Below are 26,460 nucleotides of genomic sequence, written 5' to 3' on the forward strand. Positions count from 1 at the left end.
CAGCTCATTACAGGTCTGTGTTGTAAAATGGGCTATAAAGTAAAATTACCCTTGTAAAAGTTAAAAGTATGCATCCAAAAACAAACAAACAAAAAACCCTGGGGTGACCAATCAGGTTTCAGGGGTGGCCAGTGCCAAAATTATTAATTTGTCCAGCTGTTTCTTCCTTTGTTGTGTGCAATTTATTTATTTATTGGAATACAATTACCTTTTTTGTGTCCAGATTACATAATTCTGTTACAAGTAATCGATTACTCCCCAAGCCTGTGCATTACAACATGTTGGCAATTACCCTGCACAAGGATCCATATATCCACATATATCTGTATAAGTGAAAGGTGTATAATATACACTATATAAACTATTTACACTATATACACTGTATATAGTGTAAATAGTTTGAGCATATAGTTTGTTTAATATTTTACATATTATATTTATTTGTACTTCAACTTGCACATAACCTTACTTGCTTAAAGGCAACACAATAAAGACCACACACACACACACAACATGTTATTACAACATTTGATGACTTTAATCCACAACTCCTGTCATATTAAAACACAAGTCTATTTTACACAGCTTAGTTAACAGCTAAGAAAAAACAAAGAATGACATGAACACAGTGAACTGGATGGGAAGTTGACATTAAAATCTAGCCAGAATGTACAGAGCAGTGCTGCGTTAGAGACCTCCAGCAGCTGTTAACATCTGGGTCTAGTTGGGATAAAAATCACAAACAGGTGAACTACTGAGAATAAAAGGTGCATGTCTCGGTCTACACCTGTTAGTCGAGTTGAATATTTTGAATGTGAGTACACCTCTGAGAGTCGAATACAAGCGAGTTATATGAATGTAACAAAAAAAACCCTCCTGTTTGCTGCGTGATGTCCCTCAAACACAGACGTGTGTCATCATGTGCAGGTTCTCTTTCAACACAATACAGACGATAATATACAGAGGCGATCCAGTCCAACCCACAGCGGAATAAAAACAGGCGCTTGGTCCTCCATCGCGCTACACCGAAAACCCCTCTTCTACACTAGTTCATGTCGTCAGATTCTACTGAGTACAGCTCTACTGTTTCCTGTGTCCCACTTCAGAGGCTGCCTGCAGAGGTGTGTCCCTCAGACGACTAAAAGCTACATCAGCGGTTCCAATACTTGGCCTCACAGAGACCACCATTAACCACCATTCAAAGTGGACATTTAAGAGTTGAGCTGTTATAATGTGTCCAAATATGTCTGTATAACTTTTTCTGATAGTAGAAGAATTTTCTGACTTTACAAGTGACCAGTGAAAGGATTATGGGATATTGAGGACTACAAACTATATACATGCTGCGTTTTTTAAATGTATACAAAAGGAGGCTGCACTTCACCGGGCCTCATGATGATAAACTCTGTCAGGACTTTACAGGAGGGAGCCTCTGGGATGGGACACAGCTACAGGACATTTTATCTAGTGTTTTCCGATTAAGACCTTTTGAAATTGGCTCAGGAGAGACACCGAGCTGCGTCTCCCTCTGATGCTGACGCACAGCTTGTGTGTAATAGACAACATGTGTTTCCGTGTCCGGACAGAGAAAAGGAGATCAGACAGGTTACATGTGTGGCGTTCTGTTCCTGAGTTGATGTAACCTTGGAGTGAGAGAGGGCAGAATTAAAAAAAAAAAAAAAAAAAAAGAAAGAAAAAAGTAGGAATCATGTCAGACTTGCTCCCTGGCTGACTTGAGATCAGTGGTGATGTATTTACAGTAGAACAGTCTGGAGGGGGGGAAATGCAGAGTGATGATCTTGGAACAGAGGAAACAACAGAGTGCTCTCTCCTCCTCTTCCCTCTCCTCCCAAGGTCTAGAAGAAGTTTTCAGGTGGACACAAAACAAAAGGACAACCAAACACAAACTCACGCTACTGAGCGTGGGACCACAGCCGGGCTTCACCCAAACGTGCTGATCCCAAGTCAGCAGTGAGTGTATTTTTTACTGCTGCAAATTGTAGCTAACCTTGGTGATTTATAGACCTTGGCAGGACAACAGCATATTGGAAGGTAGAGTGAGGGGGGTCAGAGGTCAGACGTAGAAAAGCCGTACCCTGGAGGTACTGACATGGAGGTCATCATCGTAGAACTTGGTCTCTATGATCACGTTACCACTGGAAGACAAAGACACAGGTCAACTTTAACTGAGGTGTCAAATCTTAATCAATTCCACTTCTGTCCCTGCCACAAAAGTACAGGTACACTATATAACATTACCATGAATTTCCACTGTTGTGAGTCAACCAGTTCCAAAAAAGTTGGGATATTATGTATAACATAAATAAAAAAAAAATTTTGACCTATATACAATTGAATACAGTAGAAAGTCAGGATATTTAAATGTTCAAACTGATTAACTTTATTGTTTTTGTAAATATTCACTCATTCTGAATTTGATCCCTGCAACATGTTCTAACAAAGTTGTGACAGGAGCATGTTTACCACTGTGATACATCAGCTTTTCTTTTGACAACACTCAATCAGTGTTTGGGAAGTTAGGACACTAATCATTTAAGATTTGAAACTGAAATTCTTCCTCATTTTTGCTTGACAATGTCTCTGTTGTGCTTCAAAGTGCACATTTTCAGTGGGCCATGCTGCCATGCACACCATCACAGCTGCTGTTTTTTGAAGTTGGCGCTGGTAACAATCTGGATGGTCCTTTTCCTCTTTTGTCCAGAGGACACGACGTCCATGATTTGTGATAACAATCTGAAATGTGGACTCGTCAGACCACAGCACACTTTTCCACTTTGTCTCAGTCCATCTCAGATGAGCTCAGGTCCAGAGAAGTCTGCAGTGTCTCTGGATGTTGTTGATATATGTCTTTCTCTTTGCATGATAGAGTCTTAACTTGCATTTGTAGATGCAGAGACAAACTGTGTTTACTGACAACAGTTTTGCAAAGTGTTCCTGAGCCCATGTAGTATCCTTTATACAATGATGTGGTTTTTAATGCAGTTTTTAATGAAGTGCTGCCTGAGGGGTCAAAGGTCACATACATTTAATGTTGGTTTCCAGATTTCTCTAGATTCTCTGAATCTTTTAATTATTTCATGAACTGAAATTCCTGCAGTTTTGTGTTTAGAAATGTTGTCCTGAAACTCTTGGACTATTAGCAGTTTTTCACACAGTGGAGAACCTCACCTCATCCATGCTTATGATGATGTCCCTTTGAAACCCAATCATGATCCTGTCACCTGTTATTAATGAACCTGTTTACCTGTGGAATGTTCCAAACAGGTGTTTTTTAATCATTCCACAACTTTCACAATCTTTTCTTGCAGGCATCAAATTCATGTGTATTTACAAAAAAAATAAATAAATAAAAGTTCATCAATTTGAACATCAAATATCTCACCTTTGTACTGTATTCACCTGAATACACGTCAAAAAGTTTTGCAAATCTTTGCCTTGTTTTTAATTTATGTTTTACACAGTGTCTCAGCTTTTGAATTGATGAATACAATGGATTATTACTGATAGAAAATAGGTCTTCCCCCCTATAGCTGACTGAATTGTTAGTCGGTGAGAAGAGTCATAGTCAGCCAAGTTTTCATTCATCTGTTAGGTACAGAAAAAAAAAATAGAAACCAAGATCTGCACCTTGCCACTTGGCCCAGGTTGAAAGTATCGGGGGACTGCTGCAAGACAAACCTTTTCTTCTTGAAATACTGAAGTCACTGGCTGCTAACTGTGCTGTAGCTGCCATTAGCTACTTAGCTCAGTTAGCTGTCCTATTAGTTTGGGACACAGCCTTTGAGACGGATGGAGGTTAACTGAACGACTGAGAATACAGTACCAAGGTGACTTACAGCAGCTCCGACCAGGACTCTGATTCCAGGAAACAGAGCTGAACAATTTTGCAAAAATATCTAATTGCCATTATTTTGACTGATAATGCAATTGGGATATGATTTGCAATATTAGAGGGAATGCTAATTTTTACATCATTATTCCCATTTTCATTTAAAACATCAAGTCTGTAAAAATATGATGTGTACACCAGGACATTTCTGCAGCACAGTATTTAATTTAAAATGGTAGTTTGACACACATTTTGCATTTAACACATGTTATTCCTCCTTTGCTGTAGGCCATAATGTGATTTTGATAAAACTTTGCTGAATTATTCAACCACACTGGGTACGATGAAGACATGCCGTATTCAGTCGGGGACAGGATGTTTGAAGCAGTTTAAGAGCGAGTTTGTAACTTTAGCGAGTTAAGTTCAGTTCACATCATCCACCATGTTAATAAATCTGCAAGCATTTGTTTTTGTGTAGCTGGAAGTTAATTATTCACATGTTTTTAACAGCAAGACTTCTGTGAGGTTATACAGTGCCGAAATAAATGTTCAGTCTCGTGTTGATTCAGAATCCTTCGTATCAAACAGGCAGCTCACTTCATGCCCCCAAAAAATGTACATTTAAATATTTAAATTAATATCATAAACGAGTTGTCAATGGCTTTAACTACTAGTCAACTACAAAAAATCTTTAGTTGGGGGTGGCATTAAACAGAAATGATGGACAAGACTATGAAAATAAACCTAAGTTATAATGATCACAACTCTCCTTTAAATATTCCCTCATTATTTGTAAGATTGCATGATATTGCCCAGTATTTCTTCAAAAATATCATATTGTCATATAATTGGTGCATTAAATAGATTAAGTTAGAAATAATCTGTAACTAACTTGTGTTTGTATCACTGTATGCTGTTAGATGTGGCTTAAGGTTTGATTAAAACTGAGAGGTAGCTGTATAGGATTAAATAGCAAATACATGAGAAATAAGATACATTTCAAGTGTGAGCAGTACAGAAAGAGAAAGTGGAGAAAGTGAGTGGGGACTCACGTTAAAACATTGGCTGGCATCATCTGGGACTCTGGAGCTGCTTCTATCAGAGACTGCCATGTGTTGGTGGAGTTGGGGATAACAAAACCAAACTCAAAGAACCATTCTGGACAGAGAGACAGAGACAGACACAGAGCTCAGTACAGTATCATTCCAGGGATGATTCCTGGGTTTATACAGCGTGTCAGTGCACCGTGATGGTTCAAATACAATTTCAGAGGTGCGTCCCTCTGGTGGAAAACAGCAATGTAAACATGTTGTGTTGGTGTGGAGTGTGTGTTGTCCCCTGGGGCCCTCTGAAACCTCACCTCCGTACAGCGGGGCCCCAGAGACAACACTCAGAGAGACACACAGTGACAACACTGATCACAGCTAACTGAGCTGTCTGCTGGTGATCAGAATTGAGACTCCTGCTATTAGGTGGCTGTAAAATATTAACAGTAAGTGGTGGTAGAAGGTTCTGAAGGGGTTATGAAGCAACTATGACACATTTTAAGGAACCAACAGAGTTCCTACGCATCCAAATTAAAAGCTTTTTTTGAAATAAGCTTGATGCACATGTTACATTTAGGGATGGGAATCATTTTGTCAGATTTGATTCATATATTTTTAACTGAATGAATAGAAAAGTGGCACCATTTCCAGTCTCTCACTCCAGTTTCCATGGATTACAACATTTACCTCAGTTTACTCAGTTTTTATATCCATGCTAACATGCTAGCAGTCTTCTTCTTCCCTGCCTTTGTTGGCACATTGCTGTATGTCTTTGCATGTCACTGCCACCACTTGATCAGTTGAACAGAGTGAAACCTTTGGCAGGAATGTGTGTTGTGTCACCCGAGTTCATGCAAACAAACGTAACGGCAGAGACACACTGCACACTGAAGCACTGCAATATGTCAACTCTGAAGTGAGCAGCAGCCCGGCTGAATACATCAAAAGTGCATTTCACTGATCAACACATGATTCAGCTCCTCTGCTGTTTGCTGATCACACATGAAGCTGATCTTTATAATGACCTCATGAATTTAAAGCTTTTTATGTGATCGTGGATAAAAAAGGCACCCCTTCCTCCTTTCCTCCTGCCTGTCTGCTCTGCTTTCTCCCTCTCTGTAAACACAACTGACAAATATGTTGAATAATACAACCACAAACAGCACTGATACTACTACTACTAATAATAAATATAGTGGCATATAGCAGCTTGTCATATGTTATCATGTGGAAAAACTGAAAATTCCAAAGAAGAACAGCAGGGAGAGAGAATCAGATCATTTACATCATACATTTCATTTCTAACATAATAGATTATCTGTTTGTTTTCATGTCTGATTCACTTGCAAAATGGAGAAAAAGAGAAGAGAAACTCCTGCCGCGTCACGCTGTGGTCTTCAGTCAGGCCGATTAACATGAGTGCTGAAAGGAAAAGCAGCAGCTTGAGCCGCTTTAGAGTACAGTAGGTTTTTGTCGCAACACTGATCCACAGTGCCAATAGTGGTCAAAACTAGGGCTGCGACTAACGATTACTTTCATAGTTGATTAATCTGTTGATTATTTTCTTTATTAATCGAGGAATTAATCTTGTCACAATCTTGCTACTTGAAAAATAGCTCTGTGTGCTCCTTATGTTGGGACCCATTTTTTTTTCCAAGTTTTTCCCTATAATAATAATTTTCATCATCAATAAATTTGTCAATCTTTTACTTGATTAACCAATTAGTTATTTGGTCCATAAAATGTCAAAAATGTAAATGCTAAAATGACATTCTAAGAAAACACAAAATATTCACATTTAAGAATTTTGACTTTTGTCTAAAAAAATTACTCAAAGTGATTAATCCATTATCAAAATAGTTGGCAATTAATTTAATAACAATTGATAATTAATTATTATATCAATCGTTGCAGCTTCAGTCAAAACTCCAGGTTACCTTTAGTTGAGCGTTTTGGCTGCTTACCTTCTAGACACTGTCCTTTGAAGAAAACTTTCTGCTCCAGTCTAAACTTCTCCAGTTTTTCTGAGGAGGAAAAGTTCAATTCTCTGGACACTGCTTTACACTTCAGGATCTTCTTGGGGACGCGAGCTGGAGAGACAGTGACAAACTCTGAGTAACAGTTCCGACAAAGAGATAAATTAGCTTTGACAGGCAGAGCGATGAATGCAAGATCTGCAATTGGTTCAGCTGCAAAAAAAAAGCTTTCAATAGCAAAACACTGTTTTTGGTGACAACTTGTCTATTGAAGTGGGACAGTGTATAGCACTGGCTGACTGCCACCTGCTGAAAGAGGTCTGAGACTGAACAGTATTAACTCTGCAACTATTTTTCAAAATATCTCATACACTCCATTTCTTTCTCAGAGAGTTAACATCTTATAGCCAACTGTGGACCATTGCAGTGTACTGTACATCTTGATTTTTTTAATTTATTTATTATCATTATGTAAAATGCTGACATTGGAGCTTGTTCTAACTTCTCAGACCTCCATGCTAATGATGACTAATTGGTGTTCTCCTTGAAAATTACCATCTAAACTTTTTATGTACATAAGAAGTTGACAGTTATAATATTCCAAACAGTTATGGTTAGATTTTAGTTAGTTTCTTGCTGAGATATGGTGTGGTTCATTACACTGCTTTAAAGTGAAGTCCATACGTCAATGCTAAGAGAAGCAAGCAGACATCTAACCCAGGGATTTGGCATTAAATATGTGCATGTGATCAAAATGTCTATTGTGTTATAAAACTGTTTTGATGACCTCTGTATATCCTCAGTCCTCTGTGAATCCTTCATATTGCCCTGCACACTGTCAGTTTCAGTGAGAGCCGTGAGCCTCATTCACCAACACATTAAGTTTTTTCTTAAATTTGTTCTCATGAAAGGTCCACAGGACAATCTAAGCCAGATTCATAAAGGTGTTTGAATGCCACTGTCCTTATCAGTTCTAGTTTTGACCAATTAGCAAAGGGAAACACCTCACCATCGCCCTTATAATGGCATGAGACTGCAGGGCTGTGTGCACACAGAGATCACAGAGAAGGTGAGAGAGAAATCAAGAATTCCCAAATGAAAATCTAAAGGCAGTGGAGCGGTGTCAGTGTCTTTCATCTCCGTGGTCAAATCAGAATCAGATAAATACATTTTATCTAAAAGCTGTTTACACATGTACATTATTATTACACGTTATTGTACATTATTTTAATGAATATATGTTCTTCAACATGCCCATGTGTTTACAAAGTGCTTAGTTTCTATTTAAACATTTGCTTTTGCAGTATAGTATTTGTATAGACCAAACACTGCATAATTTTAAACCCCCAAAGGCTCACTCCAATTCTGTTTTGATCATTAATTTATAGATGAACTCCTAACCCTGAACCCTGGTTAGATTAACTCATTAACATTCAATTGCCTAATGTCTGATCTCAGATCAGTCCTGGACAACCCCAGAAACATAAGAAAACATTGGTGAATGCCAGAATCTTTGTGAAACCTGTGTAAGTGGGTTTTAAGAAGACATTTCTTCTTAAGAACAGTTGGTGAATGAGGCCCAGTGTTTTCTCTTTCAGGAATCTCCTGATCACATTTGTACAGTTACCCAGACCAGTCTGATCTGCCTCTGAGCGGATCCACAGGAGCAGTTGGGGTTCAGGGCACCTGTGGTGGCAGTGAGGGAGGAGCAAGTGCTGCCTTATGTTGTATAATTTGCCTTCAAATAGCACATACAATTTACATATTGTGCACATAATTTTTGTTCATAATCTTTATTTTTTTATATGTTTTTTTCTTATTCATATTTTTCACAGGGGTCCTTTTGTACAGCCCTGCCTTTCAGTTCACATACTATTCCTGTATGACAAATAATGAATCAAAAAGTAGATCCTACAAATCCAATTCAAACTGAAAGGTTTGGGTAACAATACCTTTCGAATTATTGAGTGATAACGTTTATCTTTGTTTTCACTTGTAAGTAATTAGGTAAACTGGTCTCTGATGGCTTGTATGGTTCTCCACTGTACTTCATTATAAAACTGTGAGAACCACATCCACAGATCTCAGCAAATGTTATCTGAACAGTTGGAAATAATGGCTAAAATAGTGGGAAGAAAAGGATTTTAAAAAAACGTTTTACATCATTCCACTATGATAGATGCAATATACTGTATGTGCTATATTGAAGTTAGCTGTGTGAACATACCTTCATGTTCTACTCCCGGTACAGAGAGGTCTTCAGTTCCCTGCCACAGCACTTTGCCAGTCTCTGCATCTCGAAGGTTCATCCAGTTTCTGGCCGGAAAGGTCAAGTGACAACAACAGAGCTAGAGAACACACTAAATGAACTGGACAGGAATAAAGATCATCTCTAGTAAAGATGGATTCTCGTCTGATCTTGTAAAACCAGCTCCCTCGCAAGGTAACAGACATCAACCCCAAAACAATCAACAGGATATGTCGTGAAAAAGCAGTCCAACTGTTTTTTGTGTCAGTATACTCTCTGCCAAATCTGTAGTACTTTAATATTTGTACTTACATCAGTTCGCCCATGAAAGGGGTTTTGGGGCCCCTGAGACCAAACAATTTGGTTGGGAGGGGAGGTGTCAGCAGCATGAACTTTGACTTTGACTCGTTCATTCATTGTCTGTATCCGCTTAACCTTGAAGGATCGCGGGGGGGCTGGAGCCTATCCCAGCTGACACTGGGCAAGAGGCAGGGCTCACCCTGGACAAGTCACCAATTAACCATTTAATGCATGTCTTTGAACTGTGGGAGGAAACCGGACTACCCGGAGAGAACCCACGCAGACACAGGGAGAACATGCACACTCACAGAAAGGCCCTGCCCCGACCACAAACTCCACAGCCCCTCAGCCAGCTGGGGGCTTCAGACTCAGGACTTTCTTACTATGAGGCACCACTGTACCCTTTCACTCAGCTATCGATTCATTATCATGGCTTCACTGGGTGGAAATTTCAATATTTTTTGTCTTTAAATCAATCAATCAATAAATTGTGCACAACAAAGGAAGGAGCAACTGAACAAACTAATAAACCTAACAACAAACATTAAACACTTAAAAAAAAAAAATAATTGCAGTTCTAAGAAAAATAGTCATAATTCTCTTGATTTCAGCTTCTTAAATGTGAATATTTTCTGTTTTTTTTACTCCTCTCTGACAGTAAACTGAATATCTTTGACTTGTGGACAAAACAAACATTTGAGGACGTTATCTTGGACTTTGATCAACATTTTTCACCACTTTCTGACATTTCATGGACCGAACAGCTAATTGATTAATTGAGAAAATAATTGATAGATTAATCGTTGATGAAAATAATCATCGGTTGCAGCCCTACAAACACTATATTATATTGAGGCAATCCAAAATTAATTCTCCAAATTCATGGAAAGTAATTAAGTTACAACTTACTATGTACATATTGTAATAGAATGATACTTGGATTATGCTACTGACTTAATTTTTTAAACAGGTAATTAGTAACTGTATTGGGATACATTTTTAAAGTAACCCTCCCAACCCTGCGGCTAAATTGTAATTTTTAGACACAACTGTTTTAAATCCGGTAAAATTTGGTCCATTTTGGTTCACAATGACCACATGAAAACCCATCCTGGTGGGACTGAATATTAAATGCTTTTCTGTGCATATGAATTGTGATGAGACTGAGACATATTGAGTCAGTCAGAGTTTGAATTTAAGCAGCGCATCCTGTAAGCACATCTGTCTAGGCTATTTCAGACACCTCAGTGACAGTGCAGGAGACAGAGCTATGTTTAGAGGCACTAAAAACTGACTGAAAGAACAGAGCAACAGAGAGGCTCACTGTGCTCTGCAGGAGGATGTGCTGTCCACGGTGCTGAAACACAGCCTAACCAGTTCAGTAACACATGCACACTGTAATTAAAGAGATAACGTATGATTAAATTTGAATGAACAACATTTTCATTCCACAGCATTATTTTACCCGCAAAGATTTGTGACAAGATCCTGTTTTATTCTGTTATTCTGTTAGAAAGTCTAACCTGACAGTCACTGGTGTTTGACTTGGATACCTGGGGAGAACAGTACGATTCTTTAGAAACCCACACTGGTCAAAGTTTGTGAAAAGGAATATTGCTAGGTTAGTGGAAACCTAACGGCAGCAGTGTGGAAGTAAGAAAGAAAATGAGGAAGCCTTTGTGTTAGCTGTCCCATCAGTCTGTCAGGTGTCAGCTGTTCCTGACCTCCACGCTCACTGTGAACACAATACAACTGTCAATCACAGCCTCGTGATTCCACTGCACCTCACAGCTTTACAATCATCTCAACAACACACCTGGGCCAGATTTACTCAAAGTCTGTGGAGGCAACAATACATCAGACTGCAGCCAATTATTCAATTAATCACCAACTAATTTGATAATCAATTAATTGTTGTGAGTCATTTTGTAAGTTAAAAAAAAGTCAAAATTATCTGATTTCAGCTTCTTAAATGTGAATATTTTCTGGTTTCTTTACTCCTCTCTGAAACAAAACTGAATATTTTTGAGTTGTGGACAAAACAAGACATTTGAGGATGATGTTTGGAGGAAATGATCAAAAGTTTGATTGATAATGAAAATAATCATTACAGGCAAGACTTGAAAAATAGGTCCAAACATGAAGCACACAAAGCGACCAGACTGTGACAAGGCTAATTAATCAATTAATTTAGAAAAGGATTGACAGATTAATCGACAATGAAAGTAACTGTTAGTTGCAGCCATACATCAGACCAGCACACAGTGGTACTTTGCCCAAAACATCAGGAAACTGAAGATCCCATAGACAACAAAACAATTTTCTGTCCACAAGTTTGTACAAATTCATGCCAACTTAAACAAACTTTTGCTTCATACATAATTTAGAGAATTATTCTGTGACCTGTCAACGTGTTTGCGATTTCTTGATAAATGAAGGTTAATCAGTCAGCTGTCATGCTCCTTCAGTCCTACCTCTTCCAAAGAGCCAACACAGTGACTAGACACTGCTGATACTGAACTAGCATGTATCTTTAGGCTTACTGTTGTCTGTAAATAAGAAAACCTGTCTCAGTACCTGCTGTACTGAAACGTTATAACTGAACTCCAGCAGCCTCTCAATCAAGCTAGTGTTAGCTCTCCATCAGCAGCTTTTCAGCATTTTCCTATCTCTCCCAACGATAATTATCAATATTTCAAATGCTTTCAACACTCACAGTGTTTGCATGGTTGATACTCTCGTACCAGCTGCATTTTCTCATTCTCTCTTCTCTCTGATGGCGAGTTGACACACACTGCTACAGTGTCATATTATTTCCTGCCTCCTCTCATTTACTTGCAACTGTTGTCTTTTTCTTGTTGCTTGTTCCATTTGCTAGATCTGTTGCCATGTTATAGCCTGGTTATATTTATCTTTTAATAAAAATCCAACATGCCCTCAATGTTTAATCTATTTTTTCCACGTATTGAAAATGGTATTGAATATCAATATTTTTCAAGGTATTGTATCGAAATGAGAATTTCTAGTATCATAACAACATCACATGACCCTGAGAGTTTTCCCCAGACAGGGGTATCGACTTGCTGCCTCGAGCTGGATGACGTACTGCCTAACTAAAAACTAGTGCTCGACCTTTATGGGTTTTTCAGTGGCCGATGCTGCGATTTGGAGAGCAGATATGATGGCCAATATATAATGGTTATCTTAGTGACACATTATTTTAGATGGATTTATCATCAATTAATGCAATAAAAAATACATTGGGTTCTGCTGTAGATCGCACCAGATGACTGGTATTTAAGGGAGAGTGGGGTGCAGTATGTCAGAAGTGATTATTCTATACATTAGAACATATATTGAACATTAGCTCACATGTAGAAAAGATGAAAAGAAAGCTTTTAAAAAACTCTAATAAGGCAAGATGCAGGAAACAAGCTTACCCCTATCTGGAAGGCTAGTGTGTGAAAATTATGTTTTCTCTGAAGAGTTTCTACCACAGCCAGTGTAATTTTGAAGATAGAAAACTCATCTTGAGATCAAATTGAAGCTTATAATCTTGGGAAGTTTTCTATATACAAGTGAAGCACTGATTTACCACAAGGTGCTGAAAAACAATCAGTTTTGATGAGAATTTGTCAAGCAGACAGTAATTTTTTTGTCTTTTGGGGGAGGTTGTGGGTTATATTTGAAAATATAATTGCAGTAACCCCCAGAATCTTATTGTGCTACATTCAGGATCCTTCCTGTCAAATTTAATCCTCATATGAACATTTATGCAACTGTACTATGTTAATATTCGTGTTTAACAGAAGTAAGTATTATAGTATATATAGAACATCCTGAAGGGTTGACCTGGCTCCTGGACCCAAGTGTTGGGTCAACTCTTCCAAAGGGAAGATAGTTCATCTCTGAACTCTGAAGTTTAAATTAATTAAATTAATTGAAGATTAAATAGCTACAATCTTGCAGGGAGGACTATTGGTGCCTTTGAAAAATATGAATACAATGAGATTTTTGATAAATAATCACCAGTAATGTGAATATAATGACTAAGTGGGTAAAGATAAATAATAAAATAACTAGAACAGTCTGCTGAGTTCAGAAAATTACGTCACTTTGCTGTAATGCATGCAATCATATCTATCCTCATATCACAATATCAAAATAATATCCATATACCCTCACTTTTTCACCACTACTCCAAAACTCACAATGGGTGTGCTCACATTGTTCTGCAGCACATGTGTCTGCTCACATTTTTAATTGCTGACAGCAGTTTAACCTCAAAATGCTGGATATTGTGCATGATTAATCAGTGGACCACTTAATTACTAATTAATCACTACTAAAGAGTATATGTTAGGTTGTTTGGGTTGAGGTCTTTTTGGCATTCAAACACTGAGATCCTACCATGCACAGCTGACAATTCATTATCATGGCCTCTAGTGAAAAAATGCTTCACTGGGTGTTTTTTTTTTTTTTTGTCTTTAAATCAATCAAATCTACCAATTAATAAATTGTGAGCAACAAAAGAAGGAACAGCTGGACAAACTAATAAACTTAATAATGAACATAAAACACTTTACTCATTTTGAGTCCAATTTCTCTGATTTCAGCTTCTTAAATGCGAATATTTTCTGGTTTCTTTACTCCTCTGCAGGAAACTTTAGTAAATTTTTGGAGTTGTGGACAAAACAAGACATTTGAGGACGTCATCTCGGACTTTGACCAACATTTTTGCAACATTTTCTGACATTTTGGACATACTTTTCAAGTGACAAGATTGTGACAGGAATAATTAATCATTTTGAGTCACTTTTGACATTGAAAAAAGTCTGATTTCTAATTCAAGTAATGGAAAGTAATCAGGTTAGATTACTTTAATATTGTTTAATCAGTAAGTGTATCAGAATACATTTTTAAATTAACCCTGGAATCAAGTTTCATAACAGCTAAAGCTGAGAAAGTCTAATTAGATCTTTGGATATCACAGCCCCTTTGTCTTCCACTTAGCATCCTGTCACACTCAGATACTACTTAGTGTCAAACACATTTGACTCTGTACCATCTGCCAAGCCCTTCATCCCACCTCGCAACCACCATCGAGTGCCTCAAAACACAGAGCCGCCCCAAGCTCCAGCAGTGTGACTCGCTGTGTTAGCATACTGTCACATGAGCGAGGAGGATCGAACTGCAAACAGTACAGATTACTAATGTACACAGTAAACTGAAAGGACACAGTTTCATTTGCTCATCAGTGCACAGACATACGTCCATGTGCTCCACATGTTTGGGACGATTTTGTAATGATTGCTTTTATTATTGATTAATCTGTTGATCATTTTCTTGATTCAATTAGTTATTTGTCCATAAAATGTCATAAAATGGTGATCAGTGTTTTCAAAAGCTCAAGAGGACGTGCCAAAATGTCTTGTTTTGTCCACAACTCAAAAATATTCCGTTTATTGTCAGAGAGGAGTAAAGAAACCAGAAAATATTCACATTTGAGAAGCTGAAACCAGAGAATTTTGACTTTTTTATATTAAAAAATGACTCAGAATGATTAATTGATTATCAAAATAGATGCAGATTAATTTAATAGCAAAATCAATTAACCAATGAATCATTGTAGCTCTACCAGCCACTCAAGAGTAAATCATTATTCTGTGTCTGAAATCTAACAGTCACTTCAATTATTTTTTTTTTACCAACATTTTGCTGGGGATAATTTTCCATCCTGTTTGTGTGGTTTAAATATTTTCTTTTCATCAATAATAAAAATCAGAACTCATACTATAATTGAAATAGATTAAAGAAATCTCAATTAGCAAAGCCTCAAAATACTCAACTTTATACAACTACAACATTATAATACTTTATTAAAGCTTTCTTGCTGTTTTATTATTCAGGTGATGTCATGACTATTTCAAATCTCAGTCTAAACTGTTTTCACCTTTCTGTCATCAGATATCAAATTCAGCTGTAACTTTATTATAATTATGATGAATCAATTATATATATTTTGATAACCAATTAATCTCTGAGTCTTTTTTTTTCAGAAAAAAGTAGAAATTCTCTGATTTCAGCTCCTTAAATGTGAATATTTTCTGGTTTCTTTTCTCCTCTTTGGATTGTGAGCAAAACAAGACATTTCAGGTTGTCACTTAGGCTTTGGGAAACGCTGATCAATATTTTTCATCATTTTCTGACATTTTAGAGACCACAGCTATTAATGGAGAAAACAATCAACCAACTGTTAGTTGCAGCACTTATCAAATTGTACTTATAGTAGAGACTGATGAGGGATGAGACAGAAAACGGGAGTAGTTATTTTACTGCTTCCTTGATTGGTTAGTTCGCTTGTGCTATATTTAGGAGTATGAACATTGTTATATCATTATTAAACAGTCACCTGAAACCTGGAACGCACTGGGAGTCATGACTACTGTACTGGTCTTGAGACACCTGTACAGATCAGGGCTCCACCACCTCCACCATCCCCCAAATCTTCCTCTGGCTTTCTAGTAAGTGTGCTGAGTTGAATGGTTTCTCTAATCCTCTCAAGTCTAACTAAATCCAATCTCCTACATCTAACTGATCATCCTCCACGCCTTCCAGAATAATCCAGGCCACACTGCAGCATCTTTCTCACTGATGCTCTTTCAACAGGGTAAACTCACTGGAAAAGAACAAAGAACCTGTGCATCATTTTAGCAGGATGACGGCAACAACTGATCATTCATTATTTCTCAAACCACTTCCTGACACACTAAACAAGAGAAAATATTGTACAACAATTGATTTAAGCTCCAACAACAGTGTGCTGTGGCCTCCTCGGGGCTGGCTGCAGGTTGTGTGTGAGGAAACCACCAGGGTGCCTGCATGAATCTGTCAGAACACACACACACACACACACGAGTTAATGAGCCCCCAGTGACAAGCTGCTGTCACTGTTTAGTCTGCATTTATTTTTAAAGACGCCTTAATGGCTCAAAGAACAGGCAGCTTCCTAACCGCAACCTTTACACAACACACTGATCAACCAAACATGCTCCTACAGGACAGTTACAAGTTTTCACTTCAGTCAGTACTGTCTGCTCAAACAGAGTATTCATTTTACAATTATATGAAATGTCTGTGGTTTTCACTTGATACATGATTATTAAAGTATGGCATCAATCCAGACAGGCTTTAGAAAACAGTTCAACCAGTTTCCTTTGTCTTTTACAACGGTTAATTTAACAGTGATTACAATTAGAATTGCAACAATCAATTTAATAACTGATTATTAAATTAATTGCCAGCTACTTTGATAATCAATTAATAGGTTTGAGTCATCTTTCAAAGAAAAAAAATGTCAAAATGATCTGATTCAAGCTTCTTAAATATTAATATTTTTCTGGTTTCTGAGGATGTCATCTTGGGCTCTGGGAAACACTGAGTTAATTTACTGATTAATCAATAAAATGATGGACAGATTAATTCATAATGACAATAATTGTTACAGGAAATACTTCACCGCAGGATTAGTTAATCAATTAATCGTTTTGAGTCATTTTTTATTTTTTTTAAAAAAGACCAAATTCTCTGATTTCAGCTTCTTAAATGTGAATATTTTCTGCTTTCTTTACTCCTCTCTGACGGTAAACTGAATATTTTTGGGTTGTGGACAAAACAAGAAATTTGAGGACGTCATCTTGGACTTTTAGAAACATTTTTACAATTTTCTGACATTTAATTTTATAGCTCATAATTGTTACAGGAAAGACTTGAAAACATGTGGCATACGTCTGATCGAGAAAATGATCGACAGATTAATCAACAATGGAAATAATCCGTGTTTGCAGCCGTGTTTCAGGTCCTACACAGCAGAGTTATCTCAGAAGTAACTTAATGGAGGTCCTTCCTGGAGCAGACCCCAGGTCAGGGTGAATGAGTGCAGTTACCAGGCTGAATAAAACAGTTTGTGTCCTGAACACTGTATGATTCATCTGCTGACTCAGTGCATACAGAACAGTCACAGAAGATTACTGCTTTCTGATTTATTCTCTCCAATGTCATATTGAATGAGAAACAACAATGACAATTGTTCAGTTTATATAGGAAGCTATACGCTGTGACGGAGGAAAAACTTTGATCAAATGTTTGACTGTGCATAAGGCTCATAATTAGCCTTCTGATTAGTATAATAATTCAGGGAAAAGAATAGTTGTTGCTGCAGTTAATTAAGTGGTAGCAAATGAACAGTGTGCAGATTATTATTTTTGGAGATGTTATATTTACTTCTTTATCTTTGTTGCAGTTTGTGGAAACATACACTTCCACTTCAGAAATTTTCTATCTTTTTATTCATGTTCTTTATATTAAGATTCTGGAGAACAGCTGGTGTTTGGTAGCATGGAAAAGAAAATAAATGATGTGCTGTTTAGGCTGTGTGTTGGCTTTATTAAGGCTGTAGAGTATGAACAGAAGGTAGTAAATCCCTGTTCCACTAAATCATGGATTTAGGCATTACCAGTAAAGCAAGAGCCCTAACCTTACTGAGAAACATATACAAACACTCACACCTTCATCTTCTGTACAAACTGAGATGAGTAAGTCTCAGACATAGTTAAATAAATAAACTAAAAATTTGGTTTTAGCTAAGGTAAAGTTGTGTGGTCATGTTGTCGCAGGATGTAAAGCACTGGGCCTCTGCTGCAGTAAGTATAGCATGCTGCAGCGCTCTGCTGCTTATTCTAGAAGGTATTACTGGGGCTAATTCAGTCCTGCATGGTCACATGAAGACACACTCCAGGCAGGAACATGGAGAGCATCAACTGGCTATGTTGGGTCCACCCACACACACACACAACTAGATTCCAGCCTACAGTTTGCTTTCATAAAAAATTTGGATCAGGACTAAAAACACAATATTTCCAGGTGAACAGCAGTGGGACTTACAGCTGCAGTGGGAGTGGGAAAATGTGGCAAACATGGCTACTCTCTATGGAGGGAAAACTGAACAGCCAGTGATGTGTGATGCAGTTTGGCACACATACCGTGACACAAATTCATTGTGCCCCACACAACCATTTCTAAGACACAACAAACAGGGTTCCTACACATTTTCTAAAGTCAGATTAAAGCACTTTTCAAGCATTTTCAAGCTTTTCCAGCACCTTACAGCTGTGCTAAATGACATATTCATATACAGGCTGCATATATGCTCAAAATCACTTCTTAATCACATTAAATCAGATGTTACTGTGTTTGGAAGGGTTCTCAAATAGGGGTCTGAGGACCCCTGGGGGTATGTGGCACTCAAGGCCAAGGGGTCCATGAAAAGTTTTTGGATTCATTCATTAAAATTAACATGATATAAAGATGTTTTATTTATTAAGTCATTTATTTACTTTTTTTTTTTTTTACAAAAGGTATCATTATGACGGTGTATTAGGGCAGTAGGAGTTGGGAGATGGGGGTAAACATCAAAAACAAAAGCTGTAAATTTATGAGAAAAAAAACTCTATTCTCAGAGATTTAAGTGGTACATTTATTGGAAAATATTGACAAATTAATGAGAAAAAACTGAACAGTCTCCAAGATTAATGTAACAAATTTCTGCGGAAAGATAGATAAATAAATAAAAATGTATTTTTGGTCACTTTGTAAGGTTTTGATTGGACTTTTACGATCTAAAATACTTCACAGCTTACATTTGGGTCCCTGGTCTATTTCATATCTTGTACAGGTCCTTGACTGAGGAAAAATTGAGAACTTCTGCTATAAACTACCAAAATCATCATCATCATCATCAATCATTCTACAGAAGGGTGACAAATAAAGGAACACACAACAAAGTTTTATGTTTCAAAATGTGTCACACTCTCCCCGACTTATTTCTATCTAAGAAGCAAACTATTTAGTCAGATAATGAAGTATGAAAGATTCTGAGTATGAAGATTCAAGCACTTTATCCAGCACACATACCAACCCAGAGCAAAAACTTCACAGATCACTGTGATAAAACAAACCATAATGTTGAGAAACAGACTTCAGTCCCCTGGAACTAATTTTTGCCATGAGATTAGATTTTCCAGCAAGGGATGAAGTTATGTGACTGTCTGACTGAAGGCTTCTGTTTCACAACAACACTGAGAGGGACTGAAAACTTCACTGTGTCAGATGTCAAATGTTCAGGTCTGGGCTGGGAGATATAAAGGTATTATATCAATACTGTGATATGAGACTAGATTTTTGGATATCTTTACTTTGTGATATGTCATAAGTGTTGTATTTTCCTGGTTTTAAAAGGCTGCATTACAGGAAAAAGACATGAATTTGTTCACTTACAGACTGTTCTATTATTTGCCTTTACCCACTTAGTCATTATATCCACATTACTGATGATTATTTAATATAAATCTGTTAGTATTTTGTGAAAACACCAATAGTCATCCCTACAATATTGTCACAATATCAATAAATATCAATATCAAGGAATGTGGTCAAAAATATTGATACTTGATTTTGTTCATGTTGCCCAGACCTATTATATAATCATATGTTTGTACCATCTGAGAATTTATAGTATGTGATTTTAGAGAAAATGTGTATATAAAGAGATATTATTGGGCACAAAATAGACAGAAAATATGGGGATATTATTTATGAGCCATATCATTCATCCCTATTCAGGTGAGATGAAGGTTTAAGACCATCATCAGATGAGCCTACAGTCTGTATCATCCTCCTGCTTCAATGCTCAGCCCCTCTCTGTCTGTCCCATGTGGTTCTGTTTATACTACATTAGGTGTCTGCATACACAGATGTGTTCACATGTGTTCACCGGCACATATAGTCTGCACAACCATACACTTTGGCCCTGGAAAGATGAAAAATATATGTCATGCAGTCTTAAAAAGACTATGAAGACAAAGAGTTTATTCACTGATAAATCATTCTTGTATTTTTACTTTTTATTGCAGCTTAATTTATCAATTTCTGATCATTAATCTCAGTTTCATTTAAAAACACATTAAAATGATTGGGATGTGATATTTTTCAGGGATCTGTAGGAAACAAAAATGTTTGTAGGATATGATGTGTAAGCCAAGACATCACTGCAACATCACAATATTTAACTTAGAATGGTATTTTGACACAAATTCTGCCTTTAACAAATATTGCGCCTCCTGCAATTTGCAAGTTGCAGTGGGCCATATCATGATTTTGATCAAATTAATAATTGATTGTTCAGCCCTAGATAGTAGTGTAAATCTGAATACACTACAGGTCAGATATATAAAGTATGGACAGTGGTATATTATGTATGGTTATGTGAGAGTAGATATAGTTCAAGGCAGTTTATGTGCAGTAGTGGGTCAGTGACAGTAAACTGAATATTTCTTGAGCTTTGGGAAACACTGATCAACATTTTTCACCATTTTAAACAAACAACTACTAACTAATAAAATAATCAACCCATTAATCGGCTATGAAAAAAATGTTATTTGCAGCCCTACAGTCTACTGTTCTCAGTTCAGTTCCATTTTACTGGTAGGTCTCTGTGTTCTTTACAATATAATACAACAGTAAACCAGATGCCCCTCTACAGTGAAGACACAACAGTGGCATGCTCTGCAGTTGTAGAGTACTGTTGTACTGTTTATGGTGCTTGGCTACAACAACACTACTGGTTTACTTTACCACAAACATCAGCATCATTCAGCATCATTTAACTGCTGACCCACTAACAACAAGAGCCACCAGGAGCCCACTTCACAAAGCATCTTCAGGCTCAAACTTAACCTTCAGCTGCCACAGATTTTGCCACAACATTTAGAACATAATGTTTATATTAAATATTAATACCTTTGTGCGCATTAGACCAAGGTGCAATTTGCAAAGGGTATCAAACTACAAGCGCACACACAAGCAGACAAGTCAGAGTGTTGTGAAAACAGATGACTGCTACAGCATGAATACAAAGCAGTACAGGCAGAGAATTATCAGCAGACTAACACCACACAGTGCCAGGAGGACGTCCTGCTGACCTGAGCTCCAAGACACATACCATACAGACACAAACTAAAGACATCTTTCAGGCATTTGAGGACATGTGCTCCACATGTTTGGACCTACTTTTCAACTGACATGATTGTGACAGGATTACTTAATTGAGAAAATAATCAACAGATTAATTCCACAATGAAAATAATTGTTAGCTGCAGCCCTAAAATACGATGCATTTCTGTAGATTCAACTATCCAGCAGTATAAAGTAGGGCTGGATGATGAGGACTAAATTGAATATTTTTTGAACTTTTAGCAATACTGCAACAATATTGTAGAGATTAAAAAATCATCACTAATGTGGATATAATGTTGGAAAAAGCAGCTATAACAGTCTGGTCATTTCAGGAAATGACATCATTTTACTGTAATGCAGCCTTTAAAAGATTCTTACCAACCCTCCTGATTTTCCCAAGAGACTCACCATTTTCCTGGAATCACAATTCTCCTGTATTTCTCCCTATTTATGACTTATTTTCCCTTTCAGTATTACAACCTGGTTCTGGCAGTGTACGGTGTGTGTAAAACCCTACAACTGCAAAGGTCTACTGTTTCCACACGGACAACAATAAAACTACACCAAACCAGACTCTCTGGAAAGAAGAATTCACATTTCTTTAGGAAAGTTTTAAAGGAAAAGGGCCATCTGCCTAATCAATTTTCATTTAGGGGGCAGAGCAAAAAATAAATGGATGAAAGAAACAGATGAATATTAGTTTATGCCAGAGATTTACACAAGTTCACACCAGAGGGGGGCACTTATTCTGTATTATTTTCCAGAATAAAAAGTATTCAACATAAAACTGCTGTTTCAGTGTATTATTTTTATTCTTTTCTCATTCTTCAAAAGTCTCAAATGTTGGCAAGTGTGCTTTAAAACCAGGAAAAGACAACACTAATGTCATATCATGATATAATATATTTAAGATATCTAGTCTTATATCATGATAACAATATAATATTGACATATATTGCCCTGCTCTAATGACTTCCATACAAGAGAGGGAAGCACCTGGGTTTGAAATCCACCAAGCACTGTGACCAGTGTTGGCAGACTGGATGTTTTTCCGCCCCATTGTGTGGTTTTGGGTTGCATTGTGTGGATTAAAATGGGTCTGTGCAGGTGGACAGAATTAGGGCTGTTTTCAAATGAGTTGACCTGTTTTTTTAATACTTTAAAGCATTACAGTATGTTAGAAATATATTCATAAATTGTATTCCTTACTTATGCAAACACATCCAGTCACTCAGTACAACTTTGATAAGACATAAATCTTACTTATTCTGCTGAGAGGAGATCTGCAGCTATTAAATCTGTATATTCATTACAACAGAAACCTCTTGCAACACTACAGTATCATTATTTGTTTGTCTGTTTGGTAGCATGGGATACTGTGTACTTCTCTCTCTCCCTCTTCATGCATGTGCATACTGTCAAGGTGTGATGCAGGTGACCAAGTTAGATAAAACAAGGGAGGCACAAATAATTGCAATATGGCCAAGTGCAACATCCAAATCATGGAACCAAATCACAATTTTTTGAAAAAGGAGAAAACAACACTTCAATAAAGTACTGTAGTGCTGCAGAGACGCCCTGGCCTACAAATCTTGTTCTCCAGATGTAAGAAAACATGTTTGTTAGGCACAAACCCCAGAAAATGTTACATCATCACAATTATAACAGCAGTTCTTTTCTCCAATAAAAGTGAAAATTGTAACACACAAACGATCACTCCCACTAACCACATCACGTATCACAATTTTAGTCCAAATATTCACAGTACGACTAATTGAACTATTATTGTAATCAGGGCGGCAACTAATGATTATACTCACTGTTGATTAATCTGGTAATTATTTTCTCGATTGATCAGTTCATTATTTTCATAGTCGATTAATTGGTTGATTATTTTTTTGATTTATCAATTAATAGTTGCTTGTTTTAAAATGTCAGAAAACGGTGAAACACATTTATCTGTATTTCCCAAAACCTAAGATGACGTCCTCAAATATCTTGTTTTACTCAGAACCCAAAAATATTCAGTTTACTGTCCGAGAGAAGTAAAGAAACCAGAAAATATTCACATTTAAGAAGCTGAAATTGGAGAATTTTTACTTTTTTTTCTTTAAAAAATTACTCAAACCTATAAATCAATATCAAAATAGTTAGCAATTTAAAAATTTATTAATAATTGATTAACAGATAAATCATTGCAGCTCTAATCATTACAACTAATCGCATCGCATATCGCAATTGCAAGCAAATAACTGCAATAAGATTGTTTCTACCATATCTTGCAGTCATAGATTAAAAAACCTGTTGTTTTATGTTATTTGTGCTGTCCTCTTTATTTTTAAGTTAGAAGGCAGAAATGGAAAAAAAAAACGCAAAAAAGAGTGCATTCTGGCCCACTTGTGAATACTTAATTTGTTCTTTCATTATTATGTCATATTGAAAAATAGTTAGAAACCACAATAATATTTCTATTTTCAATCAATTCATGTGTATTGCTTATAATAAAATTTATTTGGTCTTATTTTTAGCAATGTGGGCAGATTTTGATCACTTCATGGGCTGGAAAACACCAAACCAATCTGGCAACACTGACTGTCTCTCCCATACAGCAAACTCAAGTTCCACACTCAACGACCACAACATCTGTGCTTCTCACCCTCAGCTCAGAGCTTACTGATAGAGATGTTAAGTTTGATAACATGATCTTAACATGATGTCCATCAGTCAGTGTCCAGCAGCCACAGCAGCAGCAGTTAGCCGGGCAGGTTAGCCACAGGACAGTCCAGTCTCTCAGTAAGCTAACAGACAGGCCGTCAGTCAGAGGTGAACCAGCTCGTTCACAACTACGGCAACATCTTCATTTGTCACATTAAACACAGACAAACAGCAGGTACATGACGTCAGCTGACGTTTTCAAGTGAAAGTGACAGGTTAGCCACAGCTGCTAACATCAACCTCACTGTACAACACTCACAACATGTTTTAACGCTCCGACCATCCTGCTAAAGCTACATGATGTCTAATAATCCAGACGGACAAACAGCTATCCTGTCCCCGTGTGTCCAACCCGCCTCAGCAGCACAAAGGATACAGTTTGAAGCCCTTCAGAATCTCCTTGGCCCTGTCTTCGTCTGAAGACATCTCAGAGAGCGTCTGTCTTCGTCCTTACAGAGAACCCAGGGTGTGTTAAAACAACGCAGCTGCTGTTGCTGTTAGCTTCACTAGTTAGCTAACTACACTGCCGGCTAACGGCTGCCTGAAAATAGCATCAACTATGTGTACTTAACTCTATATTGTTGGACTGCAGGTTAAATCTGATCCGATAATGCAATCAGCTTAATATACCCAGCTAACGAAGAGACAGCTAACTTAGCCAGTCACAGGCAAAGGCTAACTCCTGACAGCCAATCGTAGACCCAGAATCACAAGCATGGGCGGGACTGAACGGGATAGAGACGCGTCACCAGGGGCAACGCCGCACACACTCAAGTCTGATTGGGGCCACGGCAGCACGGTCCTTTCGTGAACCACTCCTTTTCTTATTTCAAAAGAGCACACTCAAAGTACAACATCTCCCAGAACAAGGCTGATTTGGTTCCAATGCTTCGTCAGAACCCGAGAATGTGAAATGAGTTTGAGATTACAGAATAAAACATTTTTTCCTCACATTTCACAGTTTGGATTATTTTACTTGACTCAGCCCCAGAGCTTTCAGTCTGACAATCCTGTACATATAGTAATAGACCTTGTAAGCCATATGGTAATAGTAGAGGTTTGAGAGGGTTACTTTAAAAATGTATGTCTGATACACTTAGTAATTATCTTGTACAAATGTAGCATACAGTAATCCAAGCGTCACACTATTAAAGTGATGTAACTTGATTATATTCTGTTACTTTTGGATCACCTCAATATAAACTATGATGAAGTAACTTCAACTAATATATTGTTTTTAGGGCTGCAACAAACAATTATTTTCATGACTGATTAATCCGTGATTACTTTCTCAATTAATCAATTAGTTGTTGGTCCATAAAATATCAGAAAATGGTGAAAATGCTGATGAAAGCTCAACATGACGTCCTCAAATGTCTTGTTTTGTCCAAAAATTTAAAAATGACTCAAAATGATTAACTGATTAATTAATCCTGCTGCAATGTTGTCACTTGTCACTACTTTTCAAGTCTTTCCTGTACTGATTACTTTCTGTAATCTATAATCTAAAACAGATTCTATAATCTGTCAACCATTTTCTCCATTAATCAGTTAATTGTTTCAGAAAATGTTGACAAATGTTGTTCAGTGTTTCCCACAGTCCAAGATGATGTCCTCAAATGTCTTGTTTTGTCCTAAACTAAAAAATATTCAATTTAATGTCAGAGAGATGATGTTCATTCTGATGTTTCTGACGTTCCACTATGGTCCTCAGTTTATATAAATGATATTGTCCTATCTGCTGAATCCGGTAAATTTCAACTCTATATGGATAACACGGTTTTATATTGTTCTGCAACTTCTACACAACCCAGGTTGGAGTTGGGACAGTTTGATGATGCCTTAAGGAACACCACTGATCCATCAGCTAATATTTGTCTGAGAAGATACAAAAAGAAACCAATTTAAGTGCAGAAATGTGTTATTCTGCCTCTCACATGGCATCTCAACCTGTCACTAGCCCCTCCTTTAGTTTAGTCTTCCTTTAAATTTTCCTTTAAAATTTGCTGTTGATGCTGCAGATCGCTGGCAAGACATGAAGGTGGAGGTCTGGACTTTTTGCCAGAATCTGCAGGTCAAGTTGGAATCAGAAGTGGAGGTGGTGGCTACAGTTTGCTGGCAGACCGTGAAGGTGGATGCTTGTGCAAGGTTTCTCTGCACAGTTTTTTTAGGTGGAGGGCAGTGTGGCTTTGGGTGGAGGTTTGGGTTGCAGCTGCCAGACGCTGCAGGTGGAGGTAGAAGTATAGCTTCAGA

The 26,460-nt window shown here is 37.3% G+C and overlaps 1 protein-coding gene across 1 annotated transcript; it reads right to left on the minus strand.

Annotated features, from left to right (window-relative positions):
- Positions 1 to 516: 516 nt before the first annotated feature.
- Positions 517 to 24,865, minus strand: pde6d (phosphodiesterase 6D, cGMP-specific, rod, delta). The gene is made up of 5 exons (XM_084722406.1): positions 24,584 to 24,865; positions 9,100 to 9,188; positions 6,861 to 6,986; positions 4,903 to 5,008; positions 517 to 2,156 (listed from the first exon to the last, which is right to left on the minus strand). Exons 1-5 carry the CDS (start codon positions 24,631 to 24,633, stop codon positions 2,075 to 2,077), a joined length of 453 nt encoding a protein of 150 aa, XP_084578532.1. The 5' UTR covers positions 24,634 to 24,865; the 3' UTR covers positions 517 to 2,074.
- Positions 24,866 to 26,460: the final 1,595 nt, after the last annotated feature.

Source organism: Lutjanus erythropterus, chromosome 7 (assembly GCF_056507025.1).
Source record: "Lutjanus erythropterus isolate fLutEry1 chromosome 7, fLutEry1.hap2, whole genome shotgun sequence".
Lineage (NCBI taxonomy): Eukaryota > Metazoa > Chordata > Actinopteri > Lutjaniformes > Lutjanidae > Lutjanus > Lutjanus erythropterus.

Coding starts and splice junctions, on each gene's coding strand:
- pde6d (XM_084722406.1), bottom strand. CDS start 24,633: ATGTCTTCAGACGAAGACAGGGCCAAGGAGATTCTGAAGGGCTTCAAA. Junction 9,189..24,583: donor ATTCTGAAGGGCTTCAAACT/GTATCCTTTGTG, acceptor CTTTCCGGCCAG/AAACTGGATGAACCTTCGAG. Junction 2,157..4,902: donor ATGCCAGCCAATGTTTTAAC/GTGAGTCCCCAC, acceptor TTTGTCTTCCAG/TGGTAACGTGATCATAGAGA.